The 13,967-nt window shown below is 43.7% G+C and overlaps 1 protein-coding gene and 1 pseudogene across 1 annotated transcript in view; both read right to left on the reverse strand.

Moving 5' to 3' along the window:
- Pole (DNA polymerase epsilon, catalytic subunit) overlaps positions 1-13,917 on the reverse strand; it is a 54,721-nt gene extending 40,804 nt beyond the window's left edge. Inside the window, exons 1-15 of the mRNA XM_036172476.1 lie at positions 13,832-13,917; positions 9,012-9,153; positions 8,483-8,563; positions 7,808-7,852; positions 7,583-7,675; positions 7,142-7,296; positions 5,132-5,273; positions 4,753-4,833; positions 3,877-3,984; positions 3,478-3,588; positions 3,152-3,237; positions 2,861-2,980; positions 1,041-1,173; positions 714-827; positions 196-408 (exon numbers count right to left, since the gene is read on the reverse strand). Coding sequence (XP_036028369.1) covers positions 196-408; positions 714-827; positions 1,041-1,173; positions 2,861-2,980; positions 3,152-3,237; positions 3,478-3,588; positions 3,877-3,984; positions 4,753-4,833; positions 5,132-5,273; positions 7,142-7,296; positions 7,583-7,675; positions 7,808-7,852; positions 8,483-8,563; positions 9,012-9,153; positions 13,832-13,893 — 1,686 coding nt within the window. The 5' untranslated portion in view covers positions 13,894-13,917. The remainder of the gene's footprint in view (positions 1-195; positions 409-713; positions 828-1,040; positions 1,174-2,860; positions 2,981-3,151; positions 3,238-3,477; positions 3,589-3,876; positions 3,985-4,752; positions 4,834-5,131; positions 5,274-7,141; positions 7,297-7,582; positions 7,676-7,807; positions 7,853-8,482; positions 8,564-9,011; positions 9,154-13,831) is intronic.
- On the reverse strand, positions 11,499-12,153 carry LOC118572573 (annotated as a pseudogene).
- Positions 13,918-13,967: the final 50 nt, after the last annotated feature.

The raw sequence follows: 13,967 nt of genomic DNA on the forward strand, positions 1-13,967 counted from the left end.
TTAGGAAGCCCTGATGGAGGTTCATCTTATGTAAGAGAGGGTGTGAATGGTACTGAGCCAGACAAACCACCCGACAGAAGTGGCTTATAGGAGAGATGAAGATAAAGACTGTTTCAGGCCATGGCTTCTTGGGTATCACAATAGCACAAGAATGGGAAAAAGCATAACCCCAGAAGACCTAAGAAGGAGGCATACCATCTTAAACCGGCACGGGATATCACTTCGGAAGACACCAGACTCTAGTGCCTCCACATGGCCCCCCACGTAGGTCTCAGCATCCAGCACATGGCCATCATCTGTCAGCTTGTTGAATTCCTGCTCTTGCTTATTGGGGAAGATGATGTTGGCATGGAAAGCTTGTACCATCAATAAGGCTTCACACAATGTTCCAGAGCCTTTCCGCAGCACCTGCAGGGAAGATGCTGCATCTAGCTACCCCAAATCTCTGTCAAAAGCTCTGACTCCTCAGCAAAGTCCATGACTGCCAGAAAGGCATCTAACCTTGACTGCATGTGAAAGGAAAGTTTTGTAGCTAGCAACAGCACTTCTTGCTTCCTGTGGCTCTTCTCACACTGGGACCCTTGGACTCCAGAAAGATGCCAGTGAAGCCACACATAGCAGTTCACTATCAGTCTCTAGGACTAGCCCACCTCTGAGCATCAGTCCCGTAGAAAAGAGAAGAGGATGATTAGAAGACCATAGGTGGCACTAACCTCATCAGGTTCCATGGGAATAATGGTGCACAGGGCGAATATGAAGGGATGGACATACTTCATGTACAGGTAGTAAGTGGCAACAGCATCTGATACTGAGTAAGTGGCCAGAGTCTGGGGAAAACATCAGAGAGCAGAAGCCTTAAAAACGAAGGGTCCAAGGAAATTCATGAACTACAGAAAATGAAGTTCAAGGAGGAGGCAAGGCTGAGCAGGAATAGGCCAGGCAGGAAAAGCTAGCACCCACACATCTCAGGTAACCTAGCCTCTCTAGTCAGAATGTCTATGACTTCAGGGATGCATAGAAGAGCAAATGGGCTTACGTGCCTGAGGCTGCTCAGTGGCCATACGACACATGTCCTCAGGGTCCAGCTCTACAGGGTCATAGCCAAGTTTGGCCTTGGCAGCTGCCTTGAGATTATGACTGCCCACAGGAAGGTAGCTGTCCCTCTTCACCCACCTGGCAAGAGGACAAATTCTAGAGATGATGGTAACACAAAGGCTGGCAAAACCAGACAACACATAAACATGTAGGTTTTGGAGACAGTCAAGAAACCAATGCCGTGCTCTCCCATAAAACCTTCACTTGAATCTTAGATGTATCCACAAAGTACAAGCAGATGTCAGAGAACCTTTTGTACCCTTGCCTCACCCTCTACTTTCTCCAGAGAATTCAGCCTCGTTATGGAGAAACGATAAGGCAATATAGCAATAATCCCCAGGCCTATCTGTGCCTCTCAAACCACATTTCATCAACTCCCTGGGTCATTTTCCCTCTTCTTACATTGTCCTTTCAGTATGAACTCTCTCAAGAGCTCCTTTTTTAGAAGACACCCTCTAGGGCTTGGAAAATGGCTCAGGGGATAAAGTGCTTGCCATACAAGCATAAGGCCCTGAGTCCACAGCCCCAGCATCCATGTAAAGCTAGGCATGGTGGTAAGCCAGTCTTGCCAAAGGAGCAAGTTCTAAGCTCACTGCCAGGCCCCCTATCTCAAAACATAAAGTAGACAGCAATGGAGGATGATACCTGATGTTGACCTCTGGCCTTTACATGTGCACAGACATGTACACACATACCCCAGAAGGTACCTCCTCAATATGGAACCTATCTCCACTACTTACTTCTGCCTCCAGAGTCCATGACTAATACCTCCCTCAGGGATTACACTATCCAGTGACATGATCTAGTCTCTATCTCCCATGACCTCTGTACTAGCAGCAGTCTACTCCCTCTAAAAATTCTTCATGGCCCCCTCCTCAACAGATTCTCAGGCCTTCTCCTCTCATTACACTTCTAACATGGATAGTTTATCATCTATTAGAACTTTGAATGAGACCCTAATTTAGGATGTAAGTCTCAACCAAGCCTATGGCTCTAGGTGACATCATGTAGTCTTGGGCTCCTCCAAGTACACAAAAGCTCCACACTAACATGATTGCAGCAGAATCCTCTTTTACCTCAAAATTACTCTTTCCCACTCCAAATCAACTGAGCAGACCTCAGGCACCCATTCATCCCTAAAGCCCCATCTCATACTAGCAAACCTGAATGTAGGTCTCTTTTTACCCACTGCCTTTAGTCGAGCTGCCACCTGCTACCTTATGAACCAGTCCGAACCTCTTGGCCTCCCTCTAATCCAAAGGCTGAAATATCAGAGTAAAACAAACAACAGCAGACCTCAAACACCTGTGGTGGCTGATGGAACTCATTTCTTTGCCCAGTTCAGATGCTATTCTCTTCAGCTAGTTCTTTGTGTGTATTCACATCTATCTTCCTACCGACATGGACCTATACTCCAAACACCATGACTTCAATACCTGTGATACTTGCTTTCAGTCAGCATGGAACAAACCATGTATCCTGTGGGACCAGCCTTGTGCTTTACTCTGACCTCATCTATGTAAGTACCAGAATCTTGCTCTATGTATGCTTCTTTTTAGCCCAGCTTTTCTACCCCGCAGGCTGTTGTTTAACATACTTGTTGACTAAATGGAAGACTGACAACAAGCTATGACCCAAAGCTGTTCCTTGGAGGCCAATCTCCTCTCACAATAGATGTGTCAATGGCCTCTGTCTGCACAAAAAACCTTTATATATCATTCATGAGGTCACAGTGATAGGCCCCTACTATGTGGTGTATACATACCTGAGGCAGTCCATGTGGATACACTGGGATGCTTTATATTCCCCCTGGCTGTCCTTCTGGAAGCCTATCTCTTGGTACATGCTCAGGCCATGGGTTGCTGCCCTAGCCTCCACAAATGGCCTAACAACAAGAGAAACAAGCAATGGGGATGCATGAGTCTCCAATTCTTCCTTTGTTCCTCCTTGAGCGCAGACAGACCACTCCCAGGAGGCACTGGAGTGAACCACCAGGCAGAGCTGCTCCTCTCCCACCTCTCTAACACAATTACCCACAATAGGAAGTTGGACTCACCAGTCAAAAAAATCCCCATTGTAGGTGACCATAATGGTAGGTTTGGTCTCCTGGACATGCTCAAACCATCTCTGGATCAAATGGACCTGAGCTCAACAAATGACAGAAGTCAGTGAGATCCTTTTCTCTGCTTTCAGCAACTTGCAAATACCTCCCCAAATACTCAGAAGCAGCAGCTTCATGTCAGCCCATATGCTAAGGACCCACTCTAGCCTTGGCCACAGAAGAGAAAGCTCACTGAGCAAAAGCATCTGAGCTCAAGAATCAGTTTGCCTCTTCCCACCTTATACCAAACACAAGGACGTTTCTACAGGAAGCTTCTTTACCTCATCGGGTTCATTGAAGACACAAAAGGGCCCTTCATATTCTGGTTTGGGGGTGAACTCAAAATCTTCAATATCTTCTGAAACAATCTCCCTGTTAGTGATGAGGTAGCCCTGGTAAAGTTTATGAGCACACAATGCAAGTCAACCACAGAAAAGCTGAGACATAGACTCCCAGCCCACCCATAAGCTTTTCAAGAAACCAATTTCAAAGAACTCCACAAAAACATAAAGGTGATCTGGGCATAGGAGTATCTGCCTGTAATCTCAGAACTCGGACAGCTGAGGAGGACCACCATGAGTATGAGGCAAAGATGAACCACATAGTGAGACCCTGCCTAAAAACAATAACAAAATCCCCACAAAAGCATCTAAAGTTTCCCAAGAAGAGATTCTGTTCACCTGGCCATCAATCATATAGGAAATCATCATAATCTGGTCTGTTTCAGCATCAGGAAATTTGAGAGGCAGTTTGGTTGTCTCAATGTCAAATGCCAAAACCACAGGGTCCTAGAAAGACAAAATGTACCATGAATTCAAGTCTGGACACATCCCTTGGACACACACATTCTGCCCTGGGTTCAATTTACCAGCACCACAAATAAAATGATGATACATATCCCAAAACAAACTTGGTACAGGGAGGAGAGGCTTGGACCTGCCTCCACTGAATGTACCAGGCTCTGCTGACTCCCCATGGAAGACCTTGCCTTGGAGGAGGTAGGAACAGGGGGTGGGTTGCAGGGAAAGGCTGGTGGGCAGGAGGAGGGAGGAGAGGGGGAGCTGCCTGCAGTTGGTTTGTAAAATGAATAGAAAATTTCTTAATAATAATAAAAACAAAACAAAACCCCATGGTGAGGTTTTGGAGGGTATGGAAATGAAAACACAGGGATAAGCTACTCATTAGAGCTCTTCCGTTTCAAAGTGCCTTAACATGCACTGAACTTTAGGACAGCACTAGCAAGTGACTGTGTTGGAGTTGACATTTTCATCTTGGAAACAAGAAAACTGGAGACAAAGATTCTCCTGATGACTAAAAGTGATACCTGAACTAATATCTTCTACTTACAAATCTACTCTCACCAATCACTTGGCTATCAAGTACCTAAATGAAAGCTCAAGAGTTCAAATCCAGTCTAGCTCAAACATTGATGTCTATGGTTAACATAAATGCAAAAATATGCTTTTAGGTTAGAGACTGATGAAAAAAAACTATTATTTTCAGAAAGTATTTAGAAAAGAAGTAGACTTTAGGACTGAGGAAATGCAACAACTTACAGGTCGTTCAACAAGATCAACTCGTCGGGTAATTTCCACAGGAAAAGCATTTCCTCGAAATCTGACGTTGTACCAATGAGCCTGCAGAATAATGAAACATACATTAACTAAAGAAAGTTCTCCATCCAGAAATGTTTTAGTTACGTTTACAGAGTGTGAATGTGTGTGTGTGCGTGTGTGGAAGTCAGTAAACAACTTGTAGGAGTTGGTTCTCTCCTACCACCATGTGGATCCTGGAGTTCAAACTCAGGGCAACAAGTGCCTTTACCCACCAAGCCATCTTGCTGGCTCCAGAAAAATCAATTTCTGTGCAGATTTATCCAGAGTCCCCTGTCCTTCCCCAGCGACTTCACTCAAGCAACAACTACCTTCACCTTACCACATGGATTTTGAGGTCAATGGAGAGGCGAATGTGGTAGGGAACATCATACTCCCGCATGTCCACTATGTTGTCCAACTGGTCAGCTATCTTCTTAGAATTTTCCTCTTCATCAGTAATTACATTGCCTCCTTGCAGAATACTGGAGAGGAAGCAAAGAAAGCCACTAACTCGATTATGATCTGTGCGGTACTGGGGGAGTAAAGACCTAAGAGTCCAAAGTTAGTAAACACAAAGGCAAATGGGGAGGCTGTAAAGTCCAGGGAAATCATTCAAGAAATGGCCTTGGATTATCACCCAACCTGAGCAACAGGCCAGAGAAAAGAGAATTTAGGTATACTGGAGATGTGTACATTTTACAAGACGTAAGTTAGACATTACACTGTAGTCAGGAGGACCCCCCCAGTGTGGTATTTCCAACACATCATCTCTACTAGCAGGTTGCTCCATGCAAAGCTGAAGTGAGCAGAGTTGTAGACAGCTGCAGTGTTAACAGATGTAGCCCACCCTCGCAAAACATCCCTTTCTTCATTAAGAAAATGAAGATGACAGTAACTACATTATCCTAGAGGAGTGAAGTATTAATATCATAATGCATCTAGCTTGGTGTATGATGAAGTGGCTAGATAATGTCAACTATTTCTATAATAGTCTTATGTCCAAGTGGAAAATCTTTCACTGGAAGAGATACTAAATATACTAACAATTGAGAAGCTAAGGCAGGACAAGGGCTTTAAATATAAAGCCAGCTTGGTCTACATAATGAGTTCCATGCCAAACTGGGCTACAGTATGAGAGCCTGACTCCAACCAACCAACCAACTAAAGGAAAGAAGAGAGACAAAGAAAGGTCAGTGGTATGCACAAGGCTCTAGGTTGAATCCTCAGCAACACACAAATACACACAAAATTCAAATTAAACTAAAATACAATCCATCAGTCTAAGCTCAAAATTAAGTGGCTTGAGAGGAAAAAAAATGGCAGTCATCAAAGAGAGCTCACAAGCTGTTACAAACTACATCTTAAAATATCCCAAAAAGTAATTTATGGCATCACCAGAGATGACTGGAGTCAGGGGATACACTGCAGAAGTGTCCAAAGTCTCAAACTGATTTTTTTTTGGGGGGAGGGGGTTCTATTTGATTTTTTTTTTTTTTTTCAGTGTGTATATATGTATGCCAGAATGCACATGTGGAGGACAGAGGCCAACATTGCGTGTTGGTCCTTGCCTTGCTTCTTATTAAGGTAAGGTCTCTTTTTTTTGTTGTTTTGTTGCTGCATACACCAAGTTGGCTGGCTTGTGAGCTTCTAGGAATTCTCACGTCTGCCTCTGATCTCACCCTAGAAACACTGGGGTTACATGCTCATTAGCTTTATTTGGGTTCTGGAGATTCATAATCAGGCCCTTTTTCTTTTTTTGAAACAGGGTCTCTCTAAATAGCTCTGGCTAGCCTTTAATTCACAGAGATCCATTTGCCTCCTGAGTGCAGGGATTAAAAGCATGTGCCACTACACCTGGATCTCAAATTGATTCTTTATCAAAAGGTCGTGATCAGTATTTCTGAAATCATGCAAACTTAATTACCCAAGGCTTTGGTTTTTGTTTTTACTTTGCTTTTCTGTTATTAATGTGCCTAAACATTTAATAACAGTACTTGTATTCTGCATTTAAATTTCTCTGTATATTCCAGGTTCTCTGGAGAAAGCATCTATAAAACAAAACACTTGATAACATTTGTAGACAGTGTTAAAGTGGTAGAGGACGGAGCCCTCTAAAATATCCTCATTGCTACAGCAACTCATTTTAGAGCCACACCTATCTTCTCTGTAAGAGGAGCTAAAACACAAAATAGAACACATCCATGGGAAGCTAGTGTTTATTTAACAGAAAGAACATCTAAAATGTCTGCACATAGCCAAACATGAAGGGATTTTCTCTGAAGAGTTCTTGCCTTATATCAGCTTGTTATTCTGGAGTAACCGGCACTTTGCTCACGAGAAGGAAAGTTACCTGGAAAGCATTGCTGTGTACTCATCACTGGCATGGTCCTGCTCCCGGTTCTTTTTCACAGCAGGGGAGATCTCCTTCCTCACTTTGACAAGGTCCTCTACAGTGTGGAAGGACAGTTTGATGTAACTCTGCTTCAAGCCGACCAAGTGATTTGGCTTTAAAGTAAAATGACAGCTGATGAATAACGAGAAATGGAGGGTAAAGACCATTAGGTAAACACATTCAAGTCTAAGCATTTAGCTTACTTTAGCATGAGGCACCTGCAATACTACCAAAATTCCTTAAAGACAGCTTTGGGAGCAACTACCATCCATCATCCTCCAGGTTGCCCCAATACCCAGTAAAATACCTGGACTTCTATCTCATCCAAAACTGTCTGCTATAGACAGTGTGGACTGGACACCAGCCTCATCTGCCCCTGGACGGTCTAGGGATACTCACCAAGTCCAGATCTTCTTTAGGAGCATTCTCTAATGTTGCAATTTTACCCTGGAACTTCTTGGAGAGAAAAGATGAAACTTCACGCTCACAACCCTAAATCAGGATCAGAATTCATGTATTTTCTATTAGTAAGATCGATCTTCTTACTTACCCATTTCTGTTTTGAAATCCACTAGGTAGGATAAGGAATAGATCATTTGATCTGTTTCTACCAAGCAGACTTACCTTTCTGGTTGCAATGTAGAAATATGGCTTATAGGGCAAGGCCACCTATAAAAGTCACCAAAAGGATGTGACAAGGAAGGAAAAAGGGAAAAAGATTTCAGAGTGGCAACCTCTGAGTAACTTGGATACAAGACACCTTGGACCTTGAGGGCTTTTCTTCTTCTTTTTTTAAAGACTTATTTTTATTTTATATGTATGGGTGTTTGCTGGAATGTATGTCTATATACCAAGTGCATACTTGTTGACTATGGACAACAAAAGAGGGCATTGGATTCCCTGGCACCAGAGTTACAGACAGCTGTTATCTGCCTTGTAGGTTGCTGGAAAATGAACGTGGATCCCCTGGAAGAGTAGCCAGTGCTCTTAAACACTGGGCCATCTCTCCAGTCCCTTTCTTTGACAGCTCTTTAAAGGTACTGTATATATGAAATTTAGATCTGCACATCTCTCATGGGCAAGAACCCAAGAAGCAATACTGTTCAACCTCCTGAGCTACCTTTTCTCAGGATATCTTAAATGTGACTGAAATTCACAAGGGCCATGTTCTTGATGGGTTGCACGCAACTGCATACTATAGCCTCCCATTTCCTCTCTGACAGAGTGAATGAATACTCCTTATTTTAGACCACTTACCTGTCATGAGTAGGCTTTAGTTTTTTCAGGTCAAGGGCTTACCTTAAATCTGCTTCCATCATCTTGAATGAAGTAGTAATCCACTGCACTGACTAAGCGTTTGTCTTCATCTAAAATCTCAGTCTGTCGGAGAACCATGGAACATGAGCATATTATCTTCTACATAGCCTAAGAGCTCTTTCTGGGCTACTTTTGGAGAAACTGAGTACTATAAAGACAAAATCCTTGCACCTAGCCCTTTATTTTGCCCCTATACAAATACTACCAACCTCATTCATAAGGACTGCATTATAATGGCTCCCTAGTGAGGACTTTTCTGAATTTCCCTTTAATGATTCTTGAAAGCTTTCTGCTTATGGTTAACATATCTTTCATCTTGGTCTTACACGGTGGCCACTTTGTGGTCTCCATGTTAAACAGGAAAGGAGAAGCACTTCCAATAACTAGATTTCTCAGACAATGGCTTTCTTCTTCCCTATCACCTATCCATTAGATAAGATCGATGATTATAGGAAAGGGTACAGCCACCCACTAGAAGCAAAGGCTAAGCAGTGTTCATACAGATACTTACAGGGTGCATGTTGATGAGCCAGCCAGTCCTTTCTCCAGGCTCTTTCAGCCTCTCAAAACCAAACCTAAAGTCCATCTTATCTGTCCATTGGCTGCGTTCCAGACGCTTGAGCGCTGAGACTGAGGAAGAGGGACCATCATCCCTGAGTAAAGAAAAGAATCAGGCTTCACTATTCACATTTCCCACTATAGACCCCTAACTTTTATCTATGTGCTTAGCTTAGGAGACAGGGTCTCATAGACCAGGCTGGCCTCCAACTCACAGTAATCCACCTGCCTGCTTCTCAAGTGCTGAGATTAAAAGCCTGTGCCACAACACTTATGTCTATGTGTTTCTGATATGGCATGGCATATGCATCCCTGAAGAAAACATCAAGGCCGGCAGAAGGCTCAATGAAAAAAACAAAAAACAAAACCCAGCATTTACAGGAAAAACACAACAAAGGCAAACCCTAACCCCAACCCATTTGACTTTATCACCAGAACACTAACAAAAACACCAGTCATGCCGGGCAGTGGTAGCACACACCTTTGATCCCAGCACTTGGGAGGCAGAGGCAGGCGGATCTTGGTGAGTTCAGGGCTAGCCTGATTTACAAAGTGAGTTCCAGGAAAGGCACAAAGCTACACAGAGAAATCCTGTCTCGAAAAGCCAAAAAAAACAAAACAAAAACAGTCACACCAGGATGCCGCTTCTTCTTGGGATACAAAAACTGCACAAAGCCCAAAAATGCAACGCTAAGCTCTATGTCAGAGAAATAAAAACTCATTTCACAAAAATTTGTATGCAAATATCACAGCACCTATAAAAGCTAAACCTACAAACAATTCAGATATTTTTCACCAAGAGAGTAATTTTAGCTTATCCATATATGAATACTACTCAGCAATGAATTAATAAACACAACTTGGATGGATCACCAGAATTATACCAATGCTCTCAAGATACACATCTCACTGTGACATTTTATATAACATTAAAAAAAATAAAATTATAGAGACGGAAAACAGATGACCAGTTGACAAACATGGGAGAGGGAAGAATGGCTATGGTCATGAAAATCAGCATCCAAATCTTTGTGACCTGGCATTCTGTATCTTGAATATACATGTGCTAAACAACAGAGAATTGAACACACGTACATGTGTAAAAGGGCAGTTGGTGCAATCTAATTGATGACAACTGGCTATGACATTGTATTTTCACTGCAGTTAAACGCTATCACTGGGGAAGACTGTATCTTCAGCATTTCTGACAAGTATATGAGATTCTACAATTACTTCAAGATTAAGCCCCCCCTCCTTTTTTTTTTCAAGACAGGGTCTCTCTGTGCAGCCCTGGCTGTCCTGGAACTAGTTCTGTAGACCAGGATGATCTTAAACTTAAATTCACTTGCCTCTGCCTCCCAAGTGCTGGGTTCAGAGGCGTGCACCACCATGCCCAGCTCTCCTTGATTCTTTTTGAGACAGTCTCAACTAACCTTGAACTCATAATCTTCTTGCCCTTGGTTCCAAAGTGGTGAACTACAGGTGTGCACTACCACATCTTGTTTGGATTTACCTCTAATTAAAAACACAAACTATTTCTGACTTTGCTAGAAAAAAATAGCTTTAGTCTACACCTAGAACTTCTTCAAAACCAGGGCTGAATGAAGTGTTACTTCTGAAGACTATAAAACTCCCTGACCCTTAAATACCATCCTGATGAGTGAGTTGGCAAAGTTGGCTAGAAAGGCAGGGCAGTGGTAGCGTATGCCTTTAATCCCAGCAGAGCCAGGCGGATCTCTGTGAGTTTGAGGCCAGTCTGGTCTACAGAGCGAGATCCAGGACTACACAGAGAAACCCTGTCTGGGGGGAGGGGAGGGGAATTGGCTAGAAAGCTGGTCACCCAGACCCTATCTCCTCCCAATACGCTTTCCTTTAAGTTGTCTAACTTACTTTTTATTCAGCAAGAGTATAAAAATGTAAAAACAAAGACAACTGCTTACATATTACTACAGACAGTGTCAAAGTACTCTGAAGACATATTCTCAATTAATTTTCACGACAGCTCCCATGAAGAGTACCATATATTTCTTCATTCAATGAAAAAGGAGACAGATATAGCTAAAGCTCACATTTTTTACCACTACCTACAGCCTCAAGGAGACATGATTTCCTGACAGGACTGCTGCAAAGATTAAGTGAGCCAAACTACATAAAGCATATAGGACATATAAATATAAACTAAAAGCTCTTACTTGTCGCCACGTCCATGAGTACATAGGCAGCACAAACCAGGTTATTAAAACAAGAACAACAACAACAAAAAGAGATCTTGCCGAGTAGTGGTGGCACATGCCTTTAATCCTAATACTGGGGAGGCAGAGGCAGGCAGATCTCTGTGAGTTTGAGGCCAGCCTGGTCTACAGAGTGAGTTCAAGGACAGTCAGGGCTACACAGAAAAACCCTGTCTTGAAAAACAAAACAAAATAAAAAAAATGAGGTCTTACAAGTTGGAGAGGGATATATCTGGGAGGAATTAAGGAGAGGAGTTGGGTGTGTGTGAATATGAACAAAAGTTTCTAAAAGCTATTTTATTATTATGGAACTTGCTCTGTAGACCAGGCTGGCCTCAAACTCACAGAGATCCACCTACCTCTGCCTCCCCAATATTGGGATTAAAGGTGTGTGTCACCACTGCCTGCCTATTATTATTATTTTACTTTTTAATGAATATATTTTACAAATACACTGGCATGCAATGTTGCCTGCACTGGATGCAATTCTGAGCCACATTCCTTTGCAACTAGACCTGTGATAGCAGAACCTTTCATCTCACCTTTATTGTTTACCATGACCCCTGCATTGTCTTCAAAATAAAGAAACACTCCATTTTTGATTCCATATGACATTTATTGTCAAACTACCACAGCTAGATGGACTTCTTTTCTTAGTTTTGGTTTGCCTTTCTTAACTGTGGCCATCACCACGTCTCCCACACCAGGAAGTCTGTTCAGTCATTCCTTGATTCTCTTCACAGAGATAATATACAAATTTTTGGCTCCTGCATTGTCAGCACAGTTGATCACAGCTCCTACTAGAAGACCCAGGGAAATCTGGAATTTTGCTCCGGAGGACCCACCATGCCATCACTTTGACATCTTGAATGCCCAGAAAGAGTCAGAAAGGCCTATTATTATTTTTAACAGCTTCCCATCTGCTCTCAGGACATCAAGTACATGGCAAAGTTGAATGATTAACGGCATGCCCTGGGCTGGTGTTATAGCTTAGTGGTATAGTATGCCTTTCCATCTGTGAGATTGTGTTCCATTTCTAGTTTAAAAAACAAAACAAAAAACCACTGGTGGTGGTGGTGAATGCCTTTAAACTCAGCACTCAGGAGGCAGAGGTGGACCGATCTCCAAGTTCAAGGGCAGGCTGGTCTACAGAGCTAGTTCCAGGACAGCCAGGGATATACAGAGAAACCCCCATCTCAAACACACACACACACACAGCACAAAATAAAATAAAAAAGCACATGTAGTTGTGGAAGTAGGTAGGTAAATTATTTCACATCTCTCATTCCTAATTGATGTACAGCATGAATATAACAGTATAAGACTACTGCCCACCTCATGTGCCTTTTCATGGCATTATGGACATGAAACAGCCAGCACTATCATTACTGTTGAGAGTTAGACTGAGGCTTTCCCTGAGGCCCTGATGTATGGAAAAGGAACAAACATAGCTACTTTTCTAAACCAGGAATGACCTTGGCAGAGCAAGTAAAAGCCTGGGGCCAGAGCCTTGAGGGAGCTGTGGCTAGAGATCCTGAAGAAACCAACTCTTCTACCTAAAGGTGCTATGGTTAACAGTCCCAAGGCTGCTGTGCGCTCTGTCTGTGACACTCTGTCCCATTTCTCCCCTGAAATCTATATATAAAATCTATATATGATAATGTACTTTTTTTGGGGTGGGGAGTGATTTTTTTGAGACAGAGTTTCTCTGTGTAGCTTCGGCTGTCCCGGAACTCAGAGATCCACCTGCCTCTAGTGCTGGATAAGGGCATGCACTACCACCGACTAGCTGACGTGCTTCTTAATACATTTGCTTGCATGAGTCATCAGCTTGTGTGAGACCTCTCGATCCTGAACTTTATCTTCTCATCCCCTGGTCACCTCTCTCTCTCAGTAACCTGCTACTGCACAACTACCTGCTGGTCCAAGTCAATTACCATAGCTGCGATGGAGGTGTTGTACATCAAACCCAAGGCTTCACATATGCCAGGAAAACATTGTCACTCTCAGCTCTTGAAGGGTTTCCGCTCAACTAGGGCTCCCATTCTGATACACTGTCGCACAGCACAGCCCACTGTTTCTGCCACTAGGCAGTGTTACCAATCACAGCGTAAGGTATGCACATCTGTTTCTTCTGTCATCATACTCTAATATGGCGCAGGAGAGTTGGGACTTTTGGTGGGGCAGGTGCCCTTGAGTAACAGATGATTCTTTGAGCAATCTCAATAAACTGATTTACTTCGCCAAGCTAGACTAGACAGACTCTTTCTTTGGTTCGCCTGTTCCCTCTTTGTCTGGTGAGAATAGACGTTCTCTCCTCCTAGTAAGGCCACACAGCAGGCGCAAACACGTCCAGAGAATGCAGCCTGGGCTACGGAGTGTGTTAGCATCTCAAATCAACTACGCAAGGTCTTGAAGGCGGGAGCCCGCCCGGTCCTCCCCACCGCGCCCGGCCCGCCGCTGCACCCGACACGGCACCCGCCCGAGCTGGCTCCGGCCGCAGCTACTGCCAGTGCCTTCGCAGCAGGACGCCGGCTCTCACCGGCTGCCTTCGCCGTCCGCGCCCGCTTCGGCGTGCCTACGTCCGGTGTTCCGGAGGACCATCGTGCAGCTAGCTCACCAGCTTCCTCGGGCTCCGGGGAGAATTTGGCGCGCTCTCACCTACTCTCGCGAGATCA

Source organism: Onychomys torridus, chromosome 22 (genome assembly GCF_903995425.1).
Source record: "Onychomys torridus chromosome 22, mOncTor1.1, whole genome shotgun sequence".
NCBI lineage: Eukaryota > Metazoa > Chordata > Mammalia > Rodentia > Cricetidae > Onychomys > Onychomys torridus.